The 26,909-nt window shown below is 44.4% G+C and overlaps 1 protein-coding gene across 5 annotated transcripts in view; it reads right to left on the bottom strand.

The window, feature by feature from the left end:
- LOC139264340 (E3 ubiquitin-protein ligase RNF38) overlaps window positions 1-26,909 on the bottom strand; it is a 302,131-nt gene that overhangs the window by 100,420 nt on the left and 174,802 nt on the right. For all 5 annotated transcript variants that reach the window (XM_070880630.1, XM_070880638.1, XM_070880646.1 and 2 more), the window contains one exon: window positions 1,699-1,892. In XM_070880630.1, the coding sequence (XP_070736731.1) occupies window positions 1,699-1,892 (194 nt within the window). The remainder of the gene's footprint in view (window positions 1-1,698; window positions 1,893-26,909) is intronic.

Genomic DNA, 26,909 nt, shown 5'->3' with positions numbered 1-26,909 from the left:
GCCAGACCGGGTAAGGAGGGCAGGTTTCCTTCCCTAAGGACAGTAGTGAACCAATTGGGTTTTTAAAATGACATTCCGAGTTTCACGGTCACCACTACGGAAACTGGTTTTTTAATTCCAGATTTATTCATCTAACTAAATTTAAATTCCCTCAGCTGCTGTGATGGGATTTGAACTCACATCTCCAGATGAGTGCAAAAAAATCTCGGCAGACACTCCAGTGTGGGGAAGTGCTGCACTCAGAGGTGCAGTCCTTCGGATGAGATATTAAAACCGAGGCCTCGTCTGCCCTCTCAGGTGGAGATAAAAAAGATCCTATGACATTATTTTGAAGAAAAGCAGGGGAGTTACCCCAGTGTCCTGGCCAATATTTATCCCTCAATCAACATGACAAACAGATTATCTGGTCGTTCTCACATTGCTGTATGTGGGAGCCTGCTGTGCACAAATTGGCATGACACTTCAAAAAGTACTCAATTGGCTGCAAAGCGCCTCGAGATGTCCAGTAGTCGTGAAAGGTGCCAATATAAGTCTTTCCTTTTCTTTCCTAATTTTAGCAAGTGTTACCATGAGCAAAAACCGGCAAGTCACCACTTTTTTCACTTTACTATTTTTTTCTGCTTTGATTAGCAAAGATAAAAAATGTCATTCCCAAGTGTGTTGGAATGTGTTATTTTTATCATGTTTCTAAAACAAGGTGTATATTTTTAGCTGAAACAGCATCAGCTTCATCATATGATTTGCCCAGTGAGGAATGTTTAGCTTTTGAAAAAATACTTTTAACATTGTTCATTGAATGAAGCAAACCACAATGAAACTTACAACTTCAACTAAAAGTACACACTGCGATGACAAAAATAACACCTTCCCAGCCTTGTCTTTGTTAATTGTAGCAAAAAAGAGTAAGATATGATGTCGACTTTTACAAAAATTAAAGCTGAAACTCTCAGCTCCCCAATGCCATATATAAATGCATGGTGTCACAATTTATCGATCTTTAATAGGATCAGAGGTTATCCTTGTTCTCTGATGTACACTTCCATATAAACCTGATTTAGCTGGATCAACGCTTTTCTTTGCGATACTCAAAACATAAGGTGGGTAAAATTAATTTTTCCTTCTATTAAGTGTATTTGCTAGCATGTTCGCACTAGGTTTGTTCCTGTGTGCACAGTTGCGACAAAGTGGTTAACCCATTCATTTTGAACCAGTTAAGCAGTGCACTAAGTACAGCGCTTAGTGGGATTTTAAGCTTTAAATGGCAGAGCGCACCGAATAGCATTCACTTCCATCCTTGGCTCCATACAACCCTGTCACATTCAAACCCTTTCAATACAGAAAGTTTTTTTCCTCCTGCTTTCACACATCTACAAAACTGGTATCCTGCTCATATTTGAAGACGAATACCAAGCAGAATTAATGTATCGAAGCAGAATTTTTCATTGGTGGTATTCTTAAGGCTAAAAATTGTAATACCATTTATTTATTTATTTATGTATTTATTTAAAATGACACCGTAGTCCTCCAGTCTTAATTTCAGTTTGAAATGCTATTGCTAGTAAACCTCCGAGTGGTTTAATTCCATAAAGTGTATTACAATATCATTTTCACTTGAGGAGCCATTAAAGTCTAAACAAACACTATGAAATCGCAAAATGTAGACACCTCCTTAACCGCCTCTGATTTGCAACTATTTACCTTCTTCTGTTTCGTGCAGGTGTATTGCATCTTTCCCCTGAGAAGTGGTGTTGATTTGGTCGAGCTGAGGGAGGCCGCCTATTAGATGTCATCTCCCATGGTCGCATTGGTGGTGATGGGACAGGAGATACTGCTGCGTATTCAAAAAACGAATGAGAGAGGCGCTGGCGCTTAGGACTTGGGCTTTCTTCACTCTGTATCACCAGAAAAAAAGCTAATTAATAATACATTCCTTCCCATATAGACATGCAATATAGATCCCTTATTAGTCTTCAGAAATATGGCACTGATCTGATATACAGTTGGTATGATGTAATCCTTCTGCAGAATATGGAGACACCGGTCCCAATATTTAAGCGGAGACGGAAAGGGAGCGGGAGCAACCATCAGCGGGCCAGGAAACTCGGAGACGCTGGGAATGCACAGGTCCTGCCGAATTTAACGGCAAGACCTCATTAGAATGTTTTAATTCTGTTCCCCACCAGATTGAAGGCTGGCTGGATGTCGGAGGGGAAAACCTGTGCGACAATCAAGAGGATTGGAGGTCATTAAGGGACTTAATTATTTTATAGGTTCGGATCCTTAGATAGGAATATCAGATGCACAAAATAGACTGATTTGGTTCAACATTCCTATTATGGTTTACTGAACGGATCATACCTCAAGTAGGATGCCTGACTAATCAAAAGTAATACTTGTTGGCAGATTACATTTGTTTTACCAGAACTATTGCCAGAGTGGTCCCCATTATTTTGTGCTTTACTGGGCTGAAGGAGGCCAAAACTGCTAACATTTTCCAAATAACAATTAAATATGATTGCTTTCTCGCATGCACAGCTTTATTCTCTCCACAAAGTTGGTGGCAAATACAGCAGAACATAGAAACAGAAACATAGAAAATAGGTGCAGGAGTAGGCCGTTCGAGCCTGCACCACCATTCAATAAGATCATGGCTGATCATTCGCCTCAGTATTCCACCCCTCTCTCCATACCCCTTGATCCCTTTAGCCGTAAGGGCCATATCTAACTCCCTTTTGAATACATCTAACGAACTGGCATCAACAAATCTCTGCAGTAGAGAATTCCACAGGTTAACAACTCCGAGTGAAGAAGTTTCTCCTCATCTCGGTCCTAAATGGCTTACCCCTTATCTTTAGACTGTGACCCCTGTTTCTGGACTTCCCCAACATCGGTAACATTCTTCCTGCATCTAACCTGTCCAATCCTGTCAGAATTTTATATGTTTCTATGAGGTCCCCGCTCATTCTTCTAAACTCCAGTGAATACAGACCCAGTCGATCCAGTCTCGCCTCATATGTCAGTCCTGCCATCCTGGGAATCAGTCTGGTGAACCTTCGCTGCACTCCCTCAATAGCAAGAACGTCCTTCCTCAGATTGGAACAAAACTGAACACAATATTCCAGGTGAGGCCTCACTAAGGCCCTGTACAACTGCAGTAAGACCTCCCTGCTCCTGTACTCAAATCCCCTAGCTATCAAGGCCAACATGCCATTAACGAATATAATGCCAACAGCCATTAACGAATATGATATCATTGGGATTACAGAGACATGGTTCCAGGGTGACCAAGGCTGGGAACTCAACATCCAGGGGTATTCAACATTCAGGAAGGATAGACAGAAAGGAAAAGGAGAGGGGGTAGTGTTGCTGGTTAAAGAGGAAATTAACGCAATAGTAAGGAAGGACATTAGCTTAGATGATGTGGAATCTAATGGGTGGAGATGCAGAATACCAAAGGGCAGAAAACGCTATTGGGAGTTGTGTACAGACCACCAAACAGTAGTAGTGAGGTTAGGGACAGCATCAAACAAGAAATTAGAGATGCATGTAATAAAGGCACAGCAGTCATCATGGGTGGCTTGAATCTATATATAGATTGGGCTAACCAAACTAGTAGCAGTATGGTGGAGGAGGATTTCCTGGAGTGCATTAGGGATGGTTTTCTAGACCACTATGTCGAGGGACCAACTAGAGGGCTGGCCATCCTAGACTGGGTGATGTGTAATGAGAAAGTACTAAAGAACTGAGCCACATCACTTTTTTAAAAAATTTGTTCTTTGCCCACCCTTGAGAAGGTAGTGGTGAGCCGCCTTCTTGAACTGCTGCAGTCCGTGTGGTGAAGGTCGTATACTTCGTTGTAATAGTTTGGTGGTAGAACTGAGTGGATTGCTAGGCCATTTCAGAGGGCAGTTAGTTAAGAGTCAACCACAATGCTGTGGATCTGGAGTCACAAGTAAGCCAGACGGGGTAATGATGGCAGGTTTGCTTTCCTAACGGACATTATTGAACCAAATGGGTTTTTACAACAATCCAGTGGTTTTCATGGTCACCATTACTGATACTGGCTTTTTATTCCAGATTTATTTAATTAACTGAATTTAAATTCCCCAGTGGAATTTGAACTCTGGGCCTCTGGATTACTAGTCCAGTAACATAACCACAATGCTACAGAAGTGCACTACCTGACAGACTTTTTAAACTCTAACATTCCCAACCACCACTGGATATTGGTTAGACATGTGTCTATGTGCTAGTGTTCCTCATTTTTCTTCCCGATTTAGCAGCCCTGAGAAGTCTTTCAATCACCAACTCTCCTTGAAATAGCTCCAAAAGTCTGACTGTTACGCAACATTTATCACAAATTTCAATTTACAAAATAAACTGTTGTGCAACACTTTAGAAACATATGGCATGTTACTCTTCCTTTCTGGTTCACCCATCTTTAGCTACAGAGCATTTAGGAAGGGTTAAAGAATAATTATAGAATCTGTGCACAATGATTGAAATTCCATTTGTGGCCAAGTTATTTTCAGCTAGTTATGTGCTAACTTCCCTCGGTTACAGCACAACATAAATCTTCTTAGTTTAAAAAATGACATTTAATTTAAAATGTTCTAAACACTGCTGTACCATTTTACTTCTGAAATTATTACTCAACCCATCGCTAACTTTCAACTGGAACTTGGTCGCGTTAACTTGACAGACAATGGCCACTAAATGATTTGAAAGTCTCTCTTTTCTCAACCAGCTCCGTTGGGTGGGCCACATTGTCTACATACCCGACACAAGATTCCCTAAGCAAGAGCTCTATTCAGAGCTCCGACACAGCAAGCGAGCCCTAGGTGGGCGGAGGAAACATTTCAAGGGCACCCTCAAAGTCTCCCTGATAAAGTGCAACATTCCCACCGGCACCTGGGAATCCCTGGCCCAAGACCACCCAAAGTGGAGGAAGAGCATCTGGGAGGGTGCTGAGCACCTACAGACTCATCGCCAAGAGCATGAGGAAATCAAGCACAGACAGCGGAAGGAGCGTGCACCAAACTAGGCTCCCCACCCACCCTTTTCTTCAACCACTGTCTGCCCCACCTGTGGCAGAGACTGTAATTCCCGCATTGGACTGTACAGCCACCTGAGAACTTACTTTTAGAGTGGAAGCAAGTCTTCGTTGATTTAGAGGAACTGCCTATGATGATGATTTCCCCTAGAGCTCGTTTTAAGCTGTCCATGGTTTCTAGGGTAATTATTTTTAAGCACAAGTCCATCTTCCACTATACTGGATTTAGCGATACACCCCAAAGTGGTGTTCAGAGCTCCATTAACTACCACAAAAAAGAGGTTCATGTAACTTCCCTTGACTGTGTTTGATCATTTTTAAATTGGCATTCTGTATGCAGCCCAGGAGGGAGGGCGAGCTCGGAGTATGACAGAGAGGGGGAAGGGGGGGGCAGGGTGGGAGAGAAATTGTGCCCCGGAAGGGGGGGGGGGGTGGGGGTTGGAATCGCGGGGAAGCATTCCTGCTCCTCTTGGCCCACAAGCAGTGCTGGAAAAGCACATCTGCTGGATCCGGCCGCTCCCACCTCCCTTTAGCTGCCGTGTTTTTGTGCTTGAGGTGTTATATCCAAATCGCTGAGCAACTCTGAGGCATGGAGCCTCATTCAAATATTATAATTATCAACCTGCTTCTCAAAAGCGGGTTACTCAACCGACCCCAAACCCGTCCAGGTTTGCAATGGGCTGGTGTCAGGTTTCCCATTTTTAACAATATAACCCCCGCCCCCGGACACTATCCCACCTGTCTTGAGGGAATTAAAATTACCCCCCCCCCCACCCGCCAGTTCTGATGAAAGGTCATCGACTGAAACGTTAGCACTGTTTCTCTCTCCACAGATGCTGCCTGACCTGCTGAGTATTTCCAGCACTTTGTTTTGATTACATGTGGGTCACGTTGCTTCTGTAGAGTATGCTGTAAAATGAACTATTTATACAAACAACAGCCACTGTACACTTGACTTGATTTTGCAGTTAGTAATGTATTAAGCTGTATCTAACCAACAATAGTTATTGGCATGTAAATTAACTTTATTTAAATCATTCATCATGTACATATCTGCATTAAACACTGTTTGCCATTTCTTAGCCCATCTGATTAATTGCAGACTACCACCAGCCATCAGAGCAAATGTTGAGTTATCGCTCCTGGCATCGAGCTCAGTGTAACAGGAGAATGTGTTGGACAAAAGCAAAATACTGCAAATGCTGGATATCTGAAATAAATGTATCGTATACATCTGAAATAAATGAATGTATTGGGCATTCAGATGCAGGATCAGCTCCCCTGTGTGCAGCTTGCATGATTTTATATCCATTAAAATGAATGAACAGAAAACCATGCGAGCTTTTCATTGCAAAATAGGAACACACAGAGCTCTGAACCTCCTCTTAACTGAGCAGGCATGATGGGGGTGGTTGTGGGAAAGGGGTTGAAAGTGTGCAACTAGCTGGGAACGAGACAAGGAGATGGGAAAGGGGAAACATGGAACAGGAGATTATAGCAAAACAAAACAAAACAGAAAGGAAATTAAAGTGGAAAATGCCAGTAATACACCGAGGTCTGTCAGCATCAGAGAGGAAGACAAATTAACACTTCTCTATCCAAACGATTAACCTGTCTTTTCTCTTTCAGATACTGATAGACCTTACAGCAGTTTCTGCTTCTATCTCAAGATTTCCAGTTGCAGAGCTTTCTTCTTTTATTCTATAACAGGAGAAATAAATATTGCGATTTTATAAAATAATCCTGAAACAGGGAAGTCGCATACAATGGATCAAAATTCAGACAAACACTATCCTATGATTCATTTGATGAATACTGCCACATAGGAGTGTCAAAGCAGTATTAAACCAACAGATAAAAACTTTCTTTTCACCCTAGTTGTCTGCTTCGGTTCTCTTACATTGCTCACTCCCTATAACATCCACAATGTCCCAAAAGTTTATAAACATATTTATACAAGTAATTATTGAAGTGAAGCAACTTTAAGAACTGGAGCAGAGATGCATTATCCAGATTTGGGGTAAATCTGAAATAATCAGCCCTTATTTGAAATTATGCTGAGCTAGGTGCCATAGCAGCGCTTCATGAACATGCTTCAGACAGCTCTGCTGAAGGAACTACATCATTTACTACCAAGGATGCTCAACGTAAATGAATACTGCCGGTTTAATCAAACCTTTCCGATTTAATCGTCATTAAATGCCAAATTAAATTCTGCATTTTAATGAGGACCTTCAATTTGATCAGATTTGAATAACTTTGTAATAACTGTTGGGGAATGAACCATTATCCCACCACTAGGTGCTAAACTGTATTGTTCATACCATTGTATGTTATGGGTGAAATAAGGTGTTTCAAAACTAATTACAAACTAGAATGTGAACACTCAAAATTCTCTGAAACATTTGCTGATAAAAATTGAACCAAAACTTCCAACAAAATATCTGGAAGCGAAGATCATTTTCTGATTGTTTTAAACATGCCCCAGAGCAGGTGTGCTTTATCATATAGATTTCTGTGTCTTTGGGTATTAGAACTAATAGGAATTTCAAACCTTCAGTGTACAAATGGCTTCCATCTCAGTTAATAATATGAAAAGGAACCAAGAGACTCATGAGAGGAACTCCAATTTGGTATATTAAAAAATCTGATTAAAAAGGTTATTAAGGTGACATCAGTATTCAGACGGTGTATAATATAAATGTCCCCTGACCACAGGACAGAGGGTGGGGAAATGGAGGACAGCTCAGGGGATATTCAAATGCTTTGAAAAGAAGTAGGTACATTTTCCAGTTTCTTTAACGTATTCCCATTATGCCTGTGCTGAGGATGTGTGAATGGAAGTGGGGGAGCCCAAGTGCAAATGACTGTTGTTTACATTTCAAATTTTCACATTAGTACAGGAAATATACTCTCTCTCTACCTCTTTCCTTCCAATTCACCCCAACTTCTGCTTTGTGTTCTGATGGGTAGGGTATTCACACTGGAATCACAGGAGAATCATCTATTACTAAGCTTTTCAAACAGTGCATGGGATCTCCAGTAAATACTGATGCTTTCCAGCGACCTCCAGGAAATACTGATGCTCTTCAGGATTCCTGTCCTAACTTTCAAAAGACAGTGAGTACCATGTTACCCGTGGAGAGAGAGAGAGTTTGGACACCTCGCAGTCTAAATGGAATACTGGTGATCAGAACACTGCTTCCTTTCACCCAGTGATGCAGCTAAGCATTTCAAACTGACACACTGCACCCACATAACACCCATTTTCCTTGTACACTGGATCCTGTGGAATTACAGGAAGATCGTCTATTAGTAAATTCACAAGACAAGAGCAGTTTGCAATTCAGGATTTGGATTCTTTTAAGAACCAGACTGCAATTATAGACTGTCGTATTCAAAGCACTCGAGATGGTTAACCAGCACAGATAAGCAATCTTTCACCAGCTCAATTTCAATCCGTTCTGTAAGTGATATTTTCAGTAACAAATAAATCATAATATACAGCCGATATAGGTCCTAAAATATATGAAGCATATAGACATTTCTGGTTTAACGTCCCCTATACAGCACAGTCCCTGTCATCAGGAAATTTAAAAAAAAAGATAATTTCCCTACGGCAAACAGAATGTGCAAGTCAATCTATGTCATCATCATCATCGAGAGTCCCTCGAAATCGAGGAAGACTTGCTTCCACTCTAAAAGTGAGTTCTTAAGTGACTGTACAGTCCAATACGGGAATTACAATCTCTGTCACAGGTGGGACAGACAGTCATTGAAGGAAAGGGTGGGTGGACTGGTTTGCTGCACACTCCTTTCGCTGCCTGCGCTTGATTTCTGCATGCTCTCGGCGACTAGACTCTAAGTGCTCAGCGCCCTCCCGGATGCACTTCTTCCTCTTAGGGCGGTCATTGGCCAGGGACCCCGAGGTGTCAGTGGGGATGTTACATTTTATCAAGGAGGCTTTGAAACGTTTTCTCTGCCCACCTTGGGCTCGCTTGCCGTGAAGGAGTTCCGAGTTGAGCGTTTGCTTTGGGAGTCTTGCGTCAGGCATGCGAACAATGTGGCCCACCCAACGGAGCTGGTCGAGTGTGGTCAGTGCTTCGATGCTGGGGATGTTGGCCTGATCAAGGACGCTACCGTTGGTGCGCCTGTCCTCCCAGGGGATTTGCAGGATCTTGCGGAGACATCGTTGGTATTTCTCCAGCGATTTGAGGTGTCTACTGTATATGGTCCACGTCTGAGCCATACAGGAGGGCAGGTATCACTACAGCCCTGTAGACCATGATTTTGGTGGCAGATTTGAGGGCTTGATCTTCGAACACTCTTTTCCTCAGGCGGCTGTAGGCTGCGCTGGCGCACTGGAGGCGGTGTTGAACCTCGTCGGCGATGTCTGCCATTGCTGATAATAGGCTGCCGAAGTATGGAAAGTAGTCCATGTTGTCCAGGGCCATCATTGCCAAGCACTGTCCTAAATAAACCACTTTTATAACATGGTTACCATTACCTGCTGCCGAGTCCATCAGTGCAAAATGTTCTTGCCACCAAAATCAGTGTTTGAAATGGTCTGTTGAACCGGAATGTCACAGGATCAGTAGCTGCCAAAGGTGGCAAAATACTCACTATTTTGTACTTTATAAACATTTATGCCATCAGAGATTTCTTCATTGGATTTTACATTAGTATTTTTCTACTGAATATTTAAATAACCCAAACTTTAAAACATTTTGGCACGGAATTTGCAGTCCCAATGACGGCATACCAGAGAACAAATTCAAAAGGGAAGGAAGTAAAGCAGAAATTGGATAGCAAGAATCTAGAAAGCGAATCTGTAAGACAGAGAAAACAGGGCTTCGTAAGCAGTAAGCAAGGAGGTCTTCCTGTGCTGAATGGTATATACTTTAATGCAGGGAGTATAGCGAATAAGGTGGATGAGCTAAGAGCACAGGTAGACACTTGGGAGTATGACATTATAGCCATTACAGAAACATGGCTGAAAGAGGGGCAGGTTTGGCAGATCAATATTCCTAGCTACAGGATTTATAGACAAGATAGAGAGGGAGTTAAAAAAAAAGTGGAGGAGTCGCGGTACTGATTAAAGAAACAGCGGTGAGGAGGGATGATACGTTAGCGGGATCAAATATGGGTCGAATTGAAAAATAAAAAAGAGGCGATCACACTGCTGGGTGTGTATTATAGACACCCAAATAGTGGGAGGGAGAAAGGGGAGCAAATATGTTAGGCAAATTGCTGTGAAGTCCAAAAACCGTAGGGTAGTAATAGTAGGGGATTTTAACTATCCAAATATTGATTGGGACAAATTTAGTGTGCAGGGTATAAAGGGTGCAGAATTCTTGAAATGCATTCAAGAGAAAATTTTTTAGTCAGTATGTAGCAAGGCCAACACGAGAGGGGGCGGTCTTGCATTTAGTTTTGGGGAATGAAGCTGGGCAGGTTGAAAGAGTATTAGTGGGAGAACACTTGGGTGCCAGTGACCATAACTCAGTCAGATTCAAATTGGGTATGGATAAGGACAAGGATCGGCCTGGAATAAAAGTTCCGAATTGGGGAAAAGTTAATTTTGCTAAGTTAAGGAGTGATTTGGCCATAGTGGACTGGATACAGCAACTTGTGAGTAAATCAGTGCCGGAACAGTGGGAGGCATTTAAGGAGGAGATCCGGAAGGCTCAGGCCAAACATGTGCTCTTAAAGAAAAAGGCTGGGAAAAATATTTCTCGAGCCCCCTGGATGTCTAGGGACTTACAAGAGAGGATTAAGAAAAAAAGGGACGCTTATGTCATATACCAACGGCTAAATACTATAGAATCTTTCGAGGAATATAGAAAGTTAACAGGCAAAATTAAAAAGGATATTAGGAATGCTAAGAGAGCGCACGAGAAATTCTTGGCCAGTAAAATTAAGGAAAACCCAAAGATGTTCTCTAAATATATTAAGAGTAAGAGGGTAACTAAAGAAAGAGTAGGGCCTATTAGAGACTATGAGGGAATCTTTGTGTGGAGGCGGAAGATTTTGGTAAGATTCTTAACAAATACTTTGCATCTGTTTCACAAAAGAAAGGGGCAATGCAGATACTGCTATCGAGGATAGTGTGATATTCTAGATGAAATAAATATAGTGAGAGAGGAGGTATTAAGAGGCTTAGCAGCTTTGAAAGTAGGTAAGTCCCCAGGCCCGTATGAAATGCATCCCAGGTTGTTGAGCGAAGTAAGAGAGGAAATAGCAGAGGCCTTGACCATCATTTTCCAGTCCTCTTTGGATCTGGGCATGGTGCCGGAGGATTGGAGGACTGCTAATGTAGTACCCTTGTTTAAGAAAGGAGAAAGGGATAGGCCGAGTAATTACAGGCCTGTCAGCCTAAGCTCAGTGGTGAGAAAATTATTGGAAAAAATCCTGAAAGACAGGATAAATCTACATTTGGAAAGGCAAGGATTAATTAGGGAAAGTCAGCGCGGATGTGTTAAGGGAAGATCATATTTGACTAACCGGATTGAATTTTTTGAGGAGGTAACTAAGAGGATCGATGAGGGTAGCGCATATGATGTAGTATATATGGACTTTAGCAAGGCTTTTGATAAGGTCCCACATGGTAGACTGGTCACGGAGGTTAAAGCCCATGGGATCCAGGACAAAGTGTCAAGTTGGATCCAAAATTGGCTTGGAGGTAGGATGCAAAGGGTAATGATTGATGGATGTTTTTGTGACTGGAAGGCTGTTTCCAGTGGGGTTCCGCAGGGCTCGTACTGGGTCCCTTGCTTTTTGTGATATATATCAACGATTTAGATTTGAATATAGGGAGTATGATTAAGAAGTTTACAGACGACACTAAAATTGGCTGTGTGGTTGATAATAAAGAGGAAAGTCATGGACTGCAGGAGGATATCAATCTACTGGTCAGGCAGGCAGAGCAGTGGCAAATTGAATTTAATTCAGAGAAGTGAAAGGTCTCTTTGGGAGGGCTAATAAGGAAAGGGTATACACATTAAGCAGTAGGCCACTGAATAGTGTAGATGAACAAAGGGACCTTGGAGTGCTTGTCCACAGATCTCTGAAAGTAGGTCAGGTGGATAAGGTAATTAAGAAAGCATATGGAATACTTGCCTTTATTGGCCGAGGCATAGAATACAAGAGCAGAGAGGTTATGCTTAAATTGTGTAATACTTTGGTTAGGCCACAGCTGGAGTACTGTGTGCAGTTCTGGTCGCCGTATTATAGAAAGGACATGATTGCACTAGAGAGGGTGCAGAGGAGATTTACTAGGCTGCTGCCTGGAATGGAGAATCTTAGGTATGGGTTTGTTCTCCTCTCAACTTCCTCTGTTCCAGTGAGATCTCATTGAGGTGTACAAAATTTTGAGGGGCCTGGACATAGTGGATAGAAAGGGCCTATTTCCATTGGTGGAAGGGTCTATTACGAGGGGGCATAGTTTTAAGGTAGTTGGTGGAAGGTTTAGAGGGGATTTAAGTGGGGGCTCCTTTATGCAGAGGGTTGTGAGGATCTGGAACACACTGCCTGGAAAGGTGGTGGATGCAGAAACCCTTACCACTTTTAAGAGATGATTGGATGGGCACTTAAAGTGGCGTAACTTGCAGGGTTACAGACCCAGAGCTGGTAATTGGGATTAGACTGAATTACCTTTTGTTGGACGGTGCACATATAATGGTAAGTAATGCAGGGAATTGAATACGGCCAGGGTGATCTCCTGGACTAGTTTCGATCGCCTGGATGGGTCAGAGAAGAATTTTCCCAGATTTTTTCTCCTAAAATTGGCCTGGGTTTTTCATCTGTTTTTTGCCTCTCCTAGGAGATCACATGGCCCCGGTTGGGGTGGAGTGTAGAATGTTTCAGTATAAGGGGTGTCACAGCTGTGTGAGGCAGACTGGTTCGGCTGAGTGCTCTTCACCTTTCCGTCATTGTTCATAGGTTTATATGTAACCTTTAAAACTGCTAACCAAGGGCCTTGCGGCTCTTTGTCGACCGGCGTGAACATGATGGGCCAGAATGGCCTCCTTCTGCGCTGTAAATTTCGATGTTTTTATGTTTCTATACACTCAATGTAGGACCTGCTTTCATCAGCGTAAGGGTTAATATAAATCTTAAATATAAAAAATGCACAAACAAATGTTTAAAATTATTTTCTAAAAAATGTTTTATTGTATTTGGTGTAAGTAAGAGACTTAGTTAAATTTGAAAATCATAGAGTTGTCTAAATTGTTTAATTATTTGGGGATTCCATTGCATGTCATGAGGGGATTGTTCGGAAATGACTGCAATGGAATCCTCCTTTCTCATTGGAGGACCTGGCCCATGTGATCCCAGGGACGCTTCCGAACCACCTGTGTCCCTGGGATCCGTGGGCCTTTACACAGGCGTATGCCTGCAGGCCTGAGTCTTGAACTCTCCATAGTTGGAGCCAGGAAATAAGTTTGAAAATATTTTGCGGGTCGGGGGCATACTCTGGAGGTATGCCTCCGGCCGCAAATCAGGACCATTAGTATACTGCAAATGAGAAATTCATACCTTTTCAATTCTTCAGACATCCTGAAAATTTTTCTATTCATCACAGAATCTCAGAAACTCTCAGCACAGAAGGAGACCATTCGGCCGGTCGTGCTTATGCTGGGTCTTTGAAAGAACAGTCTTAAAATATCTTCGAAAAGCACTGGGCTAAATTTTCTCACTGACAACAGCCAAATGCTGAGTAACCCACCAGTATTTCTGATTCTCACTGCAATTAGAAACGCTAGGCCAGTGCTCAGGAAAGCAGCTGCAGGCCCACACAAGGGCAGACTAAAGGTAATATAACCCTTTAATCATTGTTGCTACTGTTAATACCAGTAGAGTTGGGCCCAGTACTGACACACTTGCTTTAATCATTTCCCTTGCCCCCTACAACCACTAAAATGGCAATACAATTCTTTCATTAGTGGGTAACACTCCAGATTGCTGCAACCTCTGATTAAAACATGACTAATCAAGTACACTGACCATCCAGTGCAATGCAGGAACAAAAACCAGCCACTGAAAAACCGATATCTGGTGGATGACACTCAACTAGATTTGGATCATAATTCTCATTAGTCATAAAAGGAAAATAATGAAAATCATGAACATTTGTAAAACAGACACAGGCAATTTGGCCCATTGGGTCTGTTTGCGCTCTGGATTAGAGCTATCTAAAACTGCCCCTGCTCTCTAAGGAGTTATCACTGATGGCAACAGGACATTCAGATCCATTATTTACAGATGTAAACATGCAGATTCCCTAAACAGAAAAATAAAGTAATAAAGCTGAACAGGTATTGCTTCACTTTAGAACATTACCATTTCTACATTTAAAGTCAGAATCTAGATAAATCCATAACCTGATTGAAGAGAGGCAGCACATATGGAGCAGGATTTCTATACTAACAGTGAAGGAGAACAGCACACTGGAATTATATATTCCAAGTTAAATCTGCTGCTGAGCTTCTATCACAAGAAAGTGGTCATTTCAATACAGGATACTTCTATAATATGATGTCTGAACACATTTGTTCAAATGTAGTACATTGTTCTGATGCAGCGAGTGCACTAGACTTCATTATTAAGTTTAAACAAGATTCTTTTGCAATGAGCACAAGGTCTCCCAACTGCATCCAATCTTTGTAGTTTGCAAGACTCTCCCTTTCATGCATTCCATTTGAGATTTATCAGTACTTCAGGATTCTGGTGGTAAAAAATGAAAACCCACTCCTCATGCAAAAGATGTGCTGTAGAGGGCAGTGTACGGCTTTGCTGATAGAACACACTCAACTGTTTCTTTTGAAAGAGAGCAAGATGGGAGTACAGGTGCGAAATCCAGAAACCTCGGGACCGAGGCCGTTCCGGATATTTCCAGATTTCGGAATGTCTTTGCCTGGGTCTAAGTCAGGTCAGGCAGCCGAGGTAAGGGCTGGGTGGGTGGGGGTGGGGGGGAAAAGAAAGAAGTCGGGCCATCGAGTTCGGGCCAGTGAGTGTCGGGGAGTCCGGATGTCGGAACATTTTCTGGATTGGTCCAGTGTCCGGATTCTGTAACATTCCGAATTTCAGAACTCCGGATTTCGGACGCTCAACCTGTAAAATAAAATTAAACTGTTGCTCAATTGTACACACCAAGGGCTCAATTTTCCCCAAGCCCGTTTTCTGGCGTATTACCAGAGTTACGCCCGTTTTTCTAGGCCAGAAATGTGCCAGAAATAATTTGCCAAAGTTTCCCCGATGTATAATTTGAATTTCGCGCCGCACAGCATGTCCAGTCGCCTCGGAGGGGGTGGAGTCTGCTGTCTGTGCCAAAAAATGATGCCGCACCTTCTGCGCATGCACGGGAAAATAAATTTACATTTTTGGCATCGTTGCAATGGACGCGTAGGCGCTGTACAGCTCGGATTTGGCAATCGGCCACTTTTAAAGAGCCAGTTGTGAGAGAAGGAATGCTGTGAGAGAGCATTGAAAAATCGCAGCCACAGCAGTACAAGATGCAACGCAGTACAAGGACCAAGAATTTCTCACAGGAAGACGTGGAGGCACTAGTTACTGTGATTGAGAACAGATGGCAGGAGCTGGACATCAGCAGAGGTCACATAAAAGTTCTACCCAAACGCTGGAACCAAGTTGTAGAAGATTAATGCGCAATGGTGACCACCATGAGATCCAAAGACCAGTGTAAAAAGTGGCAGGACTTTGGTCAAGTAGTTAGTGTAAGTAATATTTTCATTTATTCAATGCAATTGCAATTGTAAATGTGACCATCTGTATGTCTCACCCCGCAGAAAGACACGCTCTTTAAAAAGTTAGTTTTTCATATCTTTGCAGAAAAAGGTAGCACATAATAAAAAGGAAAGAACTCGAACAGGACGAGGCCCAGCAAATCTGCACCCACTGACACTCTTGGAAAAGAGGGTCGCTGCTTTGATGGGTCCTGCCTGGAGAAAACAATCAGTACTGCACAAGCTGGGCCCACGCTCGAGGGAGAGAGTTCGTCTTGCAAATTTATCGTGGTCCTTCAAATCAGCCTGCTGCCTGGCCTGCGATGTGTGAGCCTACTCATGCCACCCATCCTGCCCCCTCCTCTGCTGCTAACCATTTGACTGTTCTGTTATCTTTTGCAGAACTTAAGGCCGACCCTGATGGTGCAGAAGATTCAGACGCCTGAAGAGGAAAACATCTTCCAATTCACCCTCCAGATCAAGAACATGGGGGTGAGGGGGAGAGATGGAGTTGTATGAAGCTCCCACTGTTGTACTAACTTTGGAGGAGGTGCTGCTCATGGAGGTGACAGCCCCTTCCATGACTTGTGGTTTGAGTGCTGGTGGGACATTCCATGGATTCACACTTTCCGAGGTTGCAGGTCCCAGTGATGTGGTGCAGCGAGGCACACCCAGGGCCCCACCCTCCCAGGCTGCGGGTTCCAGTGGTGCGGTGCAACAAGGCATACCCATGGGGAGGAGGGGAAGGAGAGCTCGACCGCGCTCTTCTGAGGTGCAGGAACTAACAGATGTGGTTCAAATGATGTCATTGAGTGCGTAGGGAGAGCATTGACCTTACCCGATCACACCTGGGGTGAGTGATGAGGTAGTGGGACTGTCGGGAGAAATAACAGCAATGACAAGAAACGGGAACGATATCCGGGACCATTGGTGAGGGAATGTCAGAGGTAGTGCAAACCACGTCACTGACCATGCGGGAGGGAATGTTGTAGGTAGTTGAGACACTGTCAGGACGCATGAGGGATGGCATGTTAGCTGCTCCAATAAGGGAGCATATGCCCATACTCCGCGCCCATTAACAGAATCAACTGTCACTCCCACTCCAATTCCCATACCAGCATCTGAAGAGCCCAAAACCGGGCCCTCCAACTTAACCGCCTGGGCCCTGCAACTTACCGCCTGACGCCAACGCCCGCCCCTCGCCCTCAAGAGGTGCACAGTACCCGAGATGTTAGAAAGAAGCAGCTTGGTACCAAGCCCAGAAACACTGCGCAACTGCCTGCGGGCAGGGGTGGTGGAGTGTCCAAGGCCAAGCAGAGCGGGCGGTGTTAGAATAAGGAGGAGGAGAGATGGGTGCAGCCTTTCTTTGCTACTGATGTTCTCTCAATGATGCTGCGTGTCGCAATGTGCGACATGTTATATTCACGGTCAGCTTCTGTCCGGGTTACGCGTAGAGGCGTCATGAGCCAGGTGGCGAGGCCGTATCCTTTGCCTCCCAGCAGCCAGCTCTGCTCGTCTAGCTGCTGCTGCTGAAACATAGCAGATATAACACTGTCATGTAGGATGAACGCATCATGGGTGCTGCCAGGGTATCTTGCATCGACTGACATGATATGATGCATGTCATCACACACGAGCTGCACATTAATGGAGTGGAAGCCTTTTCTGTTCCCGTACATCTTGGAATCCTCCAAAGGTGATCGCAAAGGTGGGTACAATCAATGCAGCCCTGTACTGTACCTTTGGGAAGCCAGCAATCCTGGAGAAGCCCACACTCCTATCATGGATTGCTTGGGCGGTCATGGGGAACTTTATGAAGTTATTCCTCTGCTCATACAGAGCAGCCGTCACCTGGCGAATGCAGGCATGTGTTGCATGTTGAGAGGTGGTGCACACATCCCCAGTTGCAGCTTGAAATGACCCGAAGGCATAGAATGAAAGTACAGCTGTAACCTTCACCTCAACTGAAAGCAGTCCTCCTGATGCTTCTTGGTTGCAGGTCTGCACTTACAACTTCTGACACAGTCTGCATCACTCAGGTGGAGGTACGAACGCCTGTCTCGATACACCCGAGGTGGGTACGGCCTCCTGCCCAAGACCCTATGGGCTCTGATGTTCCTGATGCGATGAAGTCGAATCAATTGTCTCCTACGTAGCACCATGATGCAGAAGTCTCGCACAAGGTATGGCATTGTCAGTATTGTCCCCATACTTAAATTTAACATTTTAAAGCTCAAAACGACAGGAAAGCAAGCAGGCAGGACAGGTTTGCAGTTCTCTCTCTCCCCAAGGTCTGTATGGATGGACTACGCCCAAAAGGTCTTGTGACTTCTCCCTCACTTCCCCCACCCCCCCCTAACTAATTGCAGTCTTGTGTCATCTCCTCCTCCCCCACCCCTTAACTAATTGGAGTTTTGTGACTTCTCTCCTCTCTCCATCCTCCTCCCCACCCCACCACTCATTGCAGTCTTAAGTGCAGAAGGCTTCCGATTGGCACCTCGCTCCCCGGGCTCGAAGCCTTCCGATCGGCACCTCGCTCCCCGGGCTCGAAGCCTTCCGATCGGCACCTCGCTCCCCGGGCTCGAAGCCTTCCGATCGGCACCTCGCTCCCCGGGCTCGAAGCCTTCCGATCGGCACCTCGCTCCCCGGGCTCGAAGCCTTCCGATTGGCACCTTGCTCCCCAGGCTCGAAGCCTTCCGATCGGCACCTTGCTCCCCGGGCGCGAAGCCTTCCGATTGGCACCTCGCTCCCCGGGCGCGAAGCCTTCCGATTGGCACCTCGCTCCCCGGGCTCGAAGCCTTGCAATCGGCACCTCGCTCTCTCTCTCGCTCTCCTCCACAGCTTGTTTTGTAGCCGAGCCCCGAGCCAGTGTGTCCAGGCGCGGGGCTGATTCTGCCGGCCAACCTGCGACCCTCCAGCCCTGCTTCAAGATGTTCGGTGGCGGCGTGTGAGTGAGTAAAAAAAAGAGAAAACATTTCTGAAATCCAACAAATTTACACTTCTACGTTGACAGGTAAAATAACATCGAACTTTATTAATGATTTTGACAGTGTCCTTGACTCCCTCCAAAATCTTTGATTTAAAAACAAAGGCATCTTTCAGTGCCGATTTGTGAATGTGCGCTGGTTTTCTTCATTGCCTAGAGCTTTTTCGGGAGTGGCCAGATACGCCGACCTCGGAGGACAAAATGTTGGCGAAACTGTGAAACATTGAAAAAAACGGCAGACATGAGGGGGGAACCCCCTATGACGTAAAAAGAACTGGCCTAGAAAAATCGTAACCAAGTCAGTTACACCAGCGCAGATTGCAGGGGGAAACTTAGAAAAAAATAAATACTCCAAAAAAACCAGCAAAAATGACTGGGGAAAATTGAGCCACAAGATTCCACACTGACGCTACTCAATATTGTTATGGCTGCTTAGTCCTCAGAGATTGAACCACACAATCACCTAATGCTTGCTCTAGTCATTTGAGTTTCATTTTTATTGCAATATAAAACATGAACAGGGGAAAGAAATGCTGCAATTTTTGAAAGAACAATCCGAGCAACACATTGCCTCCTTTCACAACCCACTTCTTGGCAGCTTTCCCACCTCCAGGGTCTACTCCTTCAATTAGAAAGGCAGGACAATCAGGCTACCAACTTCTCTACAGTATACCTATCTAACACATTGGGCCCAAGATCCCCCCCCCACTGTAAAAACGGCACACCTCAGAGAGGTGCGTCGACTTTCAAGACTAAAAAGGGCACCGAAAAGTTACTTTCCAATGCTCCCCGCTTCTCAGGACCATCTTTGGCCTCGGCGTGGCACAGCACATCCAGTGTGGGAGCAAAGCCAGGTCCCGCGCTGAAAACAGTGCCGGGGCCTCTGCATATGCGTGCCCGAATCTCTGCGACGCTCTGCAGGCTGCATGGGAGGGGCCCAAAGCATGCCACCCCTAGACCTGGCCGAATGGGCTCCCTCATCGGCGGCCCGCTGTGTTCCCTAAGCTAGGACTTCTACTTTTTATTTGTTAGTTATTGATTGATTGCTTATTACTTTGGCCTTGGTGCTTTAGGTGCAGGGTCCCTTCTATTTTTTATTTGTTAATTAATTGCGTATTACTTTTTGTGCTTTGTTTAGTGCTTTGTAAGTCTTGGTGTTAAGTGCAAGTCCTCTCAGCTTCCTTGTATTTTTTAATCTGTTATTGAATGCTTATTTTTGTGCTTTGTTTAGTGCTTGGTGCTTTAAATGTATTTATGTTTCTTTAATGCTGTTGTGAAGGTGTTTAGTGCTTTGCAAGGTCCTCTCACTTCCCTTTCCTTCCCCCCCCCCCAATCTCTGGCTACCTGCGCTGATTTCTTAGCTCACCGCAAGGTTTTTCTGTTCGGACACAAGTGGCCACATACGCTGGCCTACTTTACTTTGGAATAACGTTTTGCTGTCTAAACTTGCTTAAATGGCCAAAACAGGCCTAAGTGGCTGGTAACGCCCCCTTCTGAAAAAAACACTAAACTAAAAAAAACCTAACTAACTCACTTACACTGGAGCAAATTAAATGGGTAGAATTGCAATTTTTAAGATACTCCAAAAAAAAATCTAGTTGCTCCAAATAAAAACTGAGCAACTCCTGGGGAAACTTGGGCCCTTTGTCTCAGAAGAGAGATATGCTTTATGGTCCAATGCAGTTTTTAACCCTCTCCACTACTCTCTGCCAACTGCTTCCAGCTAACTTCATCCTTCAAATGCAGAAAATTAAACATAAGACAATATAAAGCGGATGACTTTGCAGACCTCCATATAGAATGGTATACAAAATTCTCTATTGTTTAATAATGACCTGATTTACATATATTACATGGCATGTACAGCACTGAAATGGCCTACTCTTGCTCCTAATTCTTATGTTATGACATTGACACTCATTTGGGCCAGTAAATTGCATTACCTCTTCAAACAAGTTCTCAGAGTTATGTCAATCTACCAGGAAGGAAAAAACTAGCATTTATATAGTGCCTTTCACAACCCCAAGGCATCCCACAGCACTTCATAGCCAATGAAGTACTTTTGAAGTGTAGTCACTGTTGTAATGTAGGGAACGCAGCAGCCAATTTGCGCACAGCAAGGTCCCACAAACAGCAATGAGATAAATGTCCAGATAATGTTTTAGTGGTATAATTAATGGCCAGGACATCGCTGAGAACTCTCCAGCTCTTTGAATAGTGCCATGTGATGTTTTGTGTGCACCCAAACTGGAACGGTAGCATAGTGGTTATGTTACTGGACTAGTAATCCATACGCATGGACTAATGATCCAGAGAAGTGTTCAAATCCCACCAGGGCAGCTGGGGAATTTGAATTCAGTTAATTAAATAAATCTGGAATAAAGCGCTAGTTATCAGTAATGATGACCATTGGATTGTCATAAAAACCCATCTGGTTCATTAATGCCTGTTAGGGAAGGAAATCTGCCATCGTTACCTGGTCTGCCTATGCGACTCCAGACCCACAACAATGTGGTTGACTCTTAACTGCCCTCTGAAGTGGCCGAGCAAGCCACTCAGTTGTACACAACCGCTACAAAAAACAGTAAGAATAATAAAACGGGATGGACCACTCGGTATCGACCTCGGACTGGCTTTGGACACGACAACGGCACACCCAGCCCAATCGACCCTGAAAGTCCAAAATTGGGAGAGCTATCCCACAGACTAGTCAAGCAACAGCCTGACAGTCACACTCACACAATCATATCTTTCAGCCAATGCCCCAGTCACCATCCCTGTCCAACCAGAACATACCCAGGGCAAAGTATGGCATATCCCTCACTCTACCATTACCATCAAGCCAGGGGACCAACCCTGGTTCAATGACTAGGTGGAGACATAGTGAAATACAGTTGGGAAGAGTGGCCCTGGTAGTCAACAAACATTGACTCTGGACTCCATGAAGTCTTGGCTTCAGGCCAAGCTCCTGGTCACTCATCACCTCTGGAATTCAGCTCTTTTGTCCATGTTTGCACCAAGGCTGTAATGAGGTCTGGGGCAGAGTGGTCCTCGCGGAACCCAAACTGGGCATCGGTAAGCAGGTTATTGGTAAGCAGGTTGACGACATCTTCCATCACTCTTCACTTGCCCAGATAAGTACAACTCCATCAGCACTCAAGAATCTCGACACCATCCAGGACAACGCAGCCCACTTGATTGACACCCCATCCACCACCTTAAACATTCACTCCCTCCACCAATGGCGCACTGTGGCTGCAGTGTGTACCATTTACAAGATGCAATTCAGCAACTCGCCAAGGCTTCTTCCACAGCACCTCCCAAACCTTTGGGCACACAGGAACACCATCACCTGCACGTTCCCCTCCAAGTTACACACCATCCTGACTTGGAAATATATCGCCATTCCTTCAGTGTTGCTGGGTCAAAATCCTGGAACTCGCTCCCTCACAGCACTATGGGAGTATGCTCACCACATGGACTGCAGCGGTTCAAGAAGGCGGCTCACCACCACCTTCACAAGGGCAATAAATGCTGGCTTTGCCATCGATGCCCACATCCTAGGAACAAATAGAAAAAACCTGAGCGTGCAAATGGACCTCAGTTTAATATTGTATCGAAAAGATAGTACTCGACAGTGCAGCACTCGCTCAGTATTGCACTGAAGTGTCACCCTAGATTATGCGCGCAAGTCTCTGGAATGGGACTTGACTCCACAACTTTGACTCTCGAGGAGAAAGTGCTACCAATGATCCATGGCTGATGTCTCAAACCCAGCTTTGACAGAGTTTTTTTCTTAAGGAAAGTACTCTGTGATTTAAAGGAACCTTGTAATTTATAGTAATGTGCAGACGGTAAGTGTTGGGCTCTGAGCCCGGGACACCGGGCTGTCATCAAGGAGGCCACATATACCAGCCAGACAGATGCCATTGTATTTTTTGTTACATAAGTAGCAATTTCAAATATTTTACAACCTGAACTTGAGTAACCCAGTTCCCATTTCAGTGGATGTCCCAAAAGGTATTTGTTAGCCTTTGGCCAGTCTAGCAAATCATCATGTTCTATCAATACACAAATGAAAAGGTGAAGGCTCCATCAGATGGACTTAACATCACATACATTCTGTGTTACGGGCACTGATCCAGGTTCAGTGTTAATAGGGGATTCAACGATTGTTCACGTTTTTTCTTGTTTTGTAACCAGAGTTATAAGCTGTAAGTCAATGAAATTGTTTACACAAACCTCTTGCTACTGTATAATTTTTGCTTTTAATAACCCTGATTCCTAGATTGCAGCCTAAACCACAAGGTGACAGTGATTATTACGCCATCATCTGAAGATTAGGAGACGAGAGGACATGCACCATTTCCAGTGAACAAATTACAGTAACGTGTGTTCTGGGCAACACTATTTTACGAGATATTGCACGTCATTTTTCAGTTTGCAGAGAGTGAGCGCTCCCTTATGGACGTAGTCCTTGGCCGTGAGCACAAGAAATTCTGCAGAGTAATAAAAGTAATGATGCAAGAACCATGTTAACAAACAAGGGCACAATACTGGCCATCTATAATCACAACTACACCGTAAAGCAGGAGTGTTTTAGGCAAGTTGAATTACGCTTATGTGCATGAATTGATAACTTATGATAAAATAATACACACATATTCAGATTCATATTCACACCAGAATCAGACGTACAACTCAATCTTTCTGACTGTGCACCGATAGTATGAGTTGTTCAGCATAAGCTGTAATCATCAGCATAGGCAGTCCCTCGAATCGAGGATGACTTGCTTCCACGTCAAAAAGTTCACAGGTGTTTCAATGATGGACCTAAAATTCCAGGTCCGAACTAAATCTTGAAGGGATTGTAATATAACTAGACTAGCATCACTAACTAAAAGAGGAAGCCACTATGTAACACTGTAACTGATAAGTACTAACCCACAGAGCACTGTGATTTTATTGTACTTTTTAAACTTTGAAAATATGTTAGCACAACTCCTTCAAGACCCGTACAATGCCAAGTAGAGTTAACATTTAGAGTCTCACTATCGTAGCCGTATAAATGAGATTGTAGGGTAAATTTTGCCCACAATTTACTGATATGTGCTGGCAGCACAGATGCTTCCAAATTATCTAAACAATTCTAAGCATGTTTTTTGCACCAAATTCCCACTTTACTGTGTCATTTAGGTTGCTTAATTGAAATTCACATTTTTCGAGCAAAAAATTAATTTGAGTCATCAGGAGTAGACAGCAATGTTTCATAACCATACAGGAGAGGTTTTCTTTTGTTAGAATCAGTTTTGGAGCAAAATTGACCAGCAAGCACAGGTCGGGAGGAGGCCAGCATCGCAAGAGCAGGAGCGGGAGTATAAAGGGCGGCGGCAGTTTGGAGCAGCGGCAGTCAGGAGGCCAGCATCGCGAGAGCGGGAGTATAAAGGGCAGCAGCAGTTTGGAGCAGCGGCAGTCAGGAGGAGGCCAGTTGCAGCAGGGGCAGAAAGTTAAAAAAATCAAAATCGAAGTGTGACATCACAGCCAAGCAGGTAAGTGATTGGCTGATGGATTGGTGAGTATTTTTACTTTTTTTTTAAATCCTTAAGAAACCTTTAGCATTGTTATAGGTTAGGAACTGCAATTAAATGTGATCTTTATTATCTAAGGAGAACCAGTTAATTAAATTGGCTGTTTGCTGAGTAGCAGCTGGGTGTGTTTTGCTAAGGTTTAGAACTTAGAGGTTCTACTTGATAGTTGCAAGTGTAACTAGAGGGATGGCAGGGCAGCTCAGTCCTGTGGATTTCACATCCTGTGGCATGTGGGAAATCCTAGATGTTTCACACAGCCGAGGCGACTACGTGTGCAGGTGTCTCCAGCTGCACCAACTTGAGCTCCATGTTTTGGAGCTTGAGCAGCGGCTGGAGTCACCGCAGTGCATCCGCGCGACTGAGAAACGTGGATAGCACGTTTCTAGAGGGTGTCACCCCACAACTTAAGAGTGTGCAGGCAGATTGGGATTGGATGACCACCGGACAGAAGAGGAGGACTAGGCAGGTAGTGCAGGAGTCCCCCAAGTCCACCTCGCTCTCCTCCAACTGCTACTCTGTTCTGAGTACTTGTGGGGGCGATGGTGGCTCTGGGAAGTGCAGCTAGAGCCAAATCCACAGCACCACGGGTGGCTCAGCTTCACAGGAGGGGGAGGAAGAAGAATGGAAGAGCTATAGTGGTAGGGGATTCGATAGTCAGGGGAGCAGACAGGCGTTTCTGTGGCCGCAGACATGACTCCAGGATAGTATGTTGCCTCCCTGGTGCCAGGGTCAAGGATGTAACTGAGTGGCTGCAGCGCATTCTGGGGGGGAAGAGGGTGAATAGCCAGAGGTTGTGGTCCACATCGGTACAAATGACATAGGTAGGAAGAAGGATGAGGTCCTGCAGGCAGAGTTTAGGGAGCTAGGAAAGAGATTAAAAAGCAGGACCTCAAAAAGGTAGTAATCTCTGGATTACTCCCAGTGCTACGAGCTAGTAAGTACAGAAATAGGAGGATAGAGCAGATGAATACGTGGCTGGAGAGATGATGCAGGTGGGAGGGCTTTAGTTTCCTGAGGCATTGGGACCGCTTCTGGGAGAGGTGGGACCTGTACAAGCCGGACGGGTTGCACCTCAACAGAGCCGGGACCAATATCCTCGCCCGGGGGAGAGGGGGGGATTTTCTAGTGTTGTTGGGGAGGGTTTAAACTAGCTTGGCAGGGAGATGGGAACCTGAGAATAGATTCAGTAGGGAGGGGAGTAAAGCTGGAATTAGAAAGCAAAAAGAAAGAAAGTGAGTTAGAAGGAGAGAGGAAAACAAGCAGGAACAAAGGGTAAAAAAACAAATTTAAAGGCATTATGTCTAAATGCACGTAGCATTTGTAACAAAATAGATGAGTTGACGGCACAAATTGAGACAAATGGGTATGATCTGATAGCCATTACAGAGACGTGGTTGCAAGGTGACAAGGATTGGGAATTAAATATTATGGGGTATTTCACAATCCGGCAGGACAGACAGAAAGGAAAAAGGGGTGGGGTAGCTCTATTGATAAAGGATGGAATCACTGCAAGAGTGATATTGGCTCAAATGATCAGGATGTTGAAACAGTTTGGGTGGAGATAAGGAATAATAAAGGGAAAAAATCACTGGTGGATGTCGTCTATAGGCCCCCTAACAGTAGCAACTCTGTTGGTAGGAGCATAAACCAGGAAATAGTGGGGGCTTGTAAAAAGGGAAGAGCAAAAATCATGGGTGATTTTAACCTCCATATTGATTGGACAAATCAAATTGGTCAGGGTAGCCTTGAGGAACAGTTCATAGAGTGCATAAGGGACGGATTCCTTGAGCAGTATGTAATGGAAACAACTGGGGGCAGGCTATCTTAGATCTGGTCCTGTGTAATGAGACAGGATTAATAATCAATCTCCTAGTAAAGGACAAGATTAACAATCTCCTTGGATCCCCTTGGAATGAGTGAGCATAGCATGGTTGAATTTCAAATTCAGATGGAGGGTGACAAAGTTGGATCTCCAGCTAGCATACTAAGCTTAAATAAAGGAGACTATGAAAATATGAGGGCTGAGTTGGCTAAAGTGGACTGGAAAAATAGATTCAAGTGTAGGACAGTTGATGAACTGTGGTGTGCATTTAAAGAGATATTTCACAACTCTCAAGAAAAATAGATTCCAGTGAGGAGAAAAGAGAAAAGATAGACATCCGTGGCTAGCTAAAGAAATAAAGGACAATTAAAAACAAGGGCATACAATGTGGCCAAAACTAGTGGGCGGACAGAAGATTGGGAAGCATTTAAAAGCCAACAAAGAATGACACAAAAAATGATTAAGAAAGGGAAGATAGACTATGGGGTCAAGTTTCAGCTGCCCGCTAGAACGGCGCACATCGGAGAGGCCCGCCAAATTTATAGAACAAAAATTGCGCCGAATACTTACCTCGCGATTCTCAGATAGCTGTAGTCCCATTTCCACCTCGGCGCTGCGCAGCAGGAGCTGCTGGGGGCGGAGCTACAGCCCTGCGCCAAAAACAGTGCCGGCAGCTGCACGCTTGCACAGTGGAGGCTGCGCGCGTGCGCAGTAG

This window comes from Pristiophorus japonicus, chromosome 1 (genome assembly GCF_044704955.1).
Source record: "Pristiophorus japonicus isolate sPriJap1 chromosome 1, sPriJap1.hap1, whole genome shotgun sequence".
Classification (NCBI taxonomy): Eukaryota; Metazoa; Chordata; class Chondrichthyes; family Pristiophoridae; genus Pristiophorus; species Pristiophorus japonicus.
The sequence above is the reverse complement of the archived record's forward strand: the minus strand, read 5'-3'. Positions and strand labels throughout refer to the sequence as shown.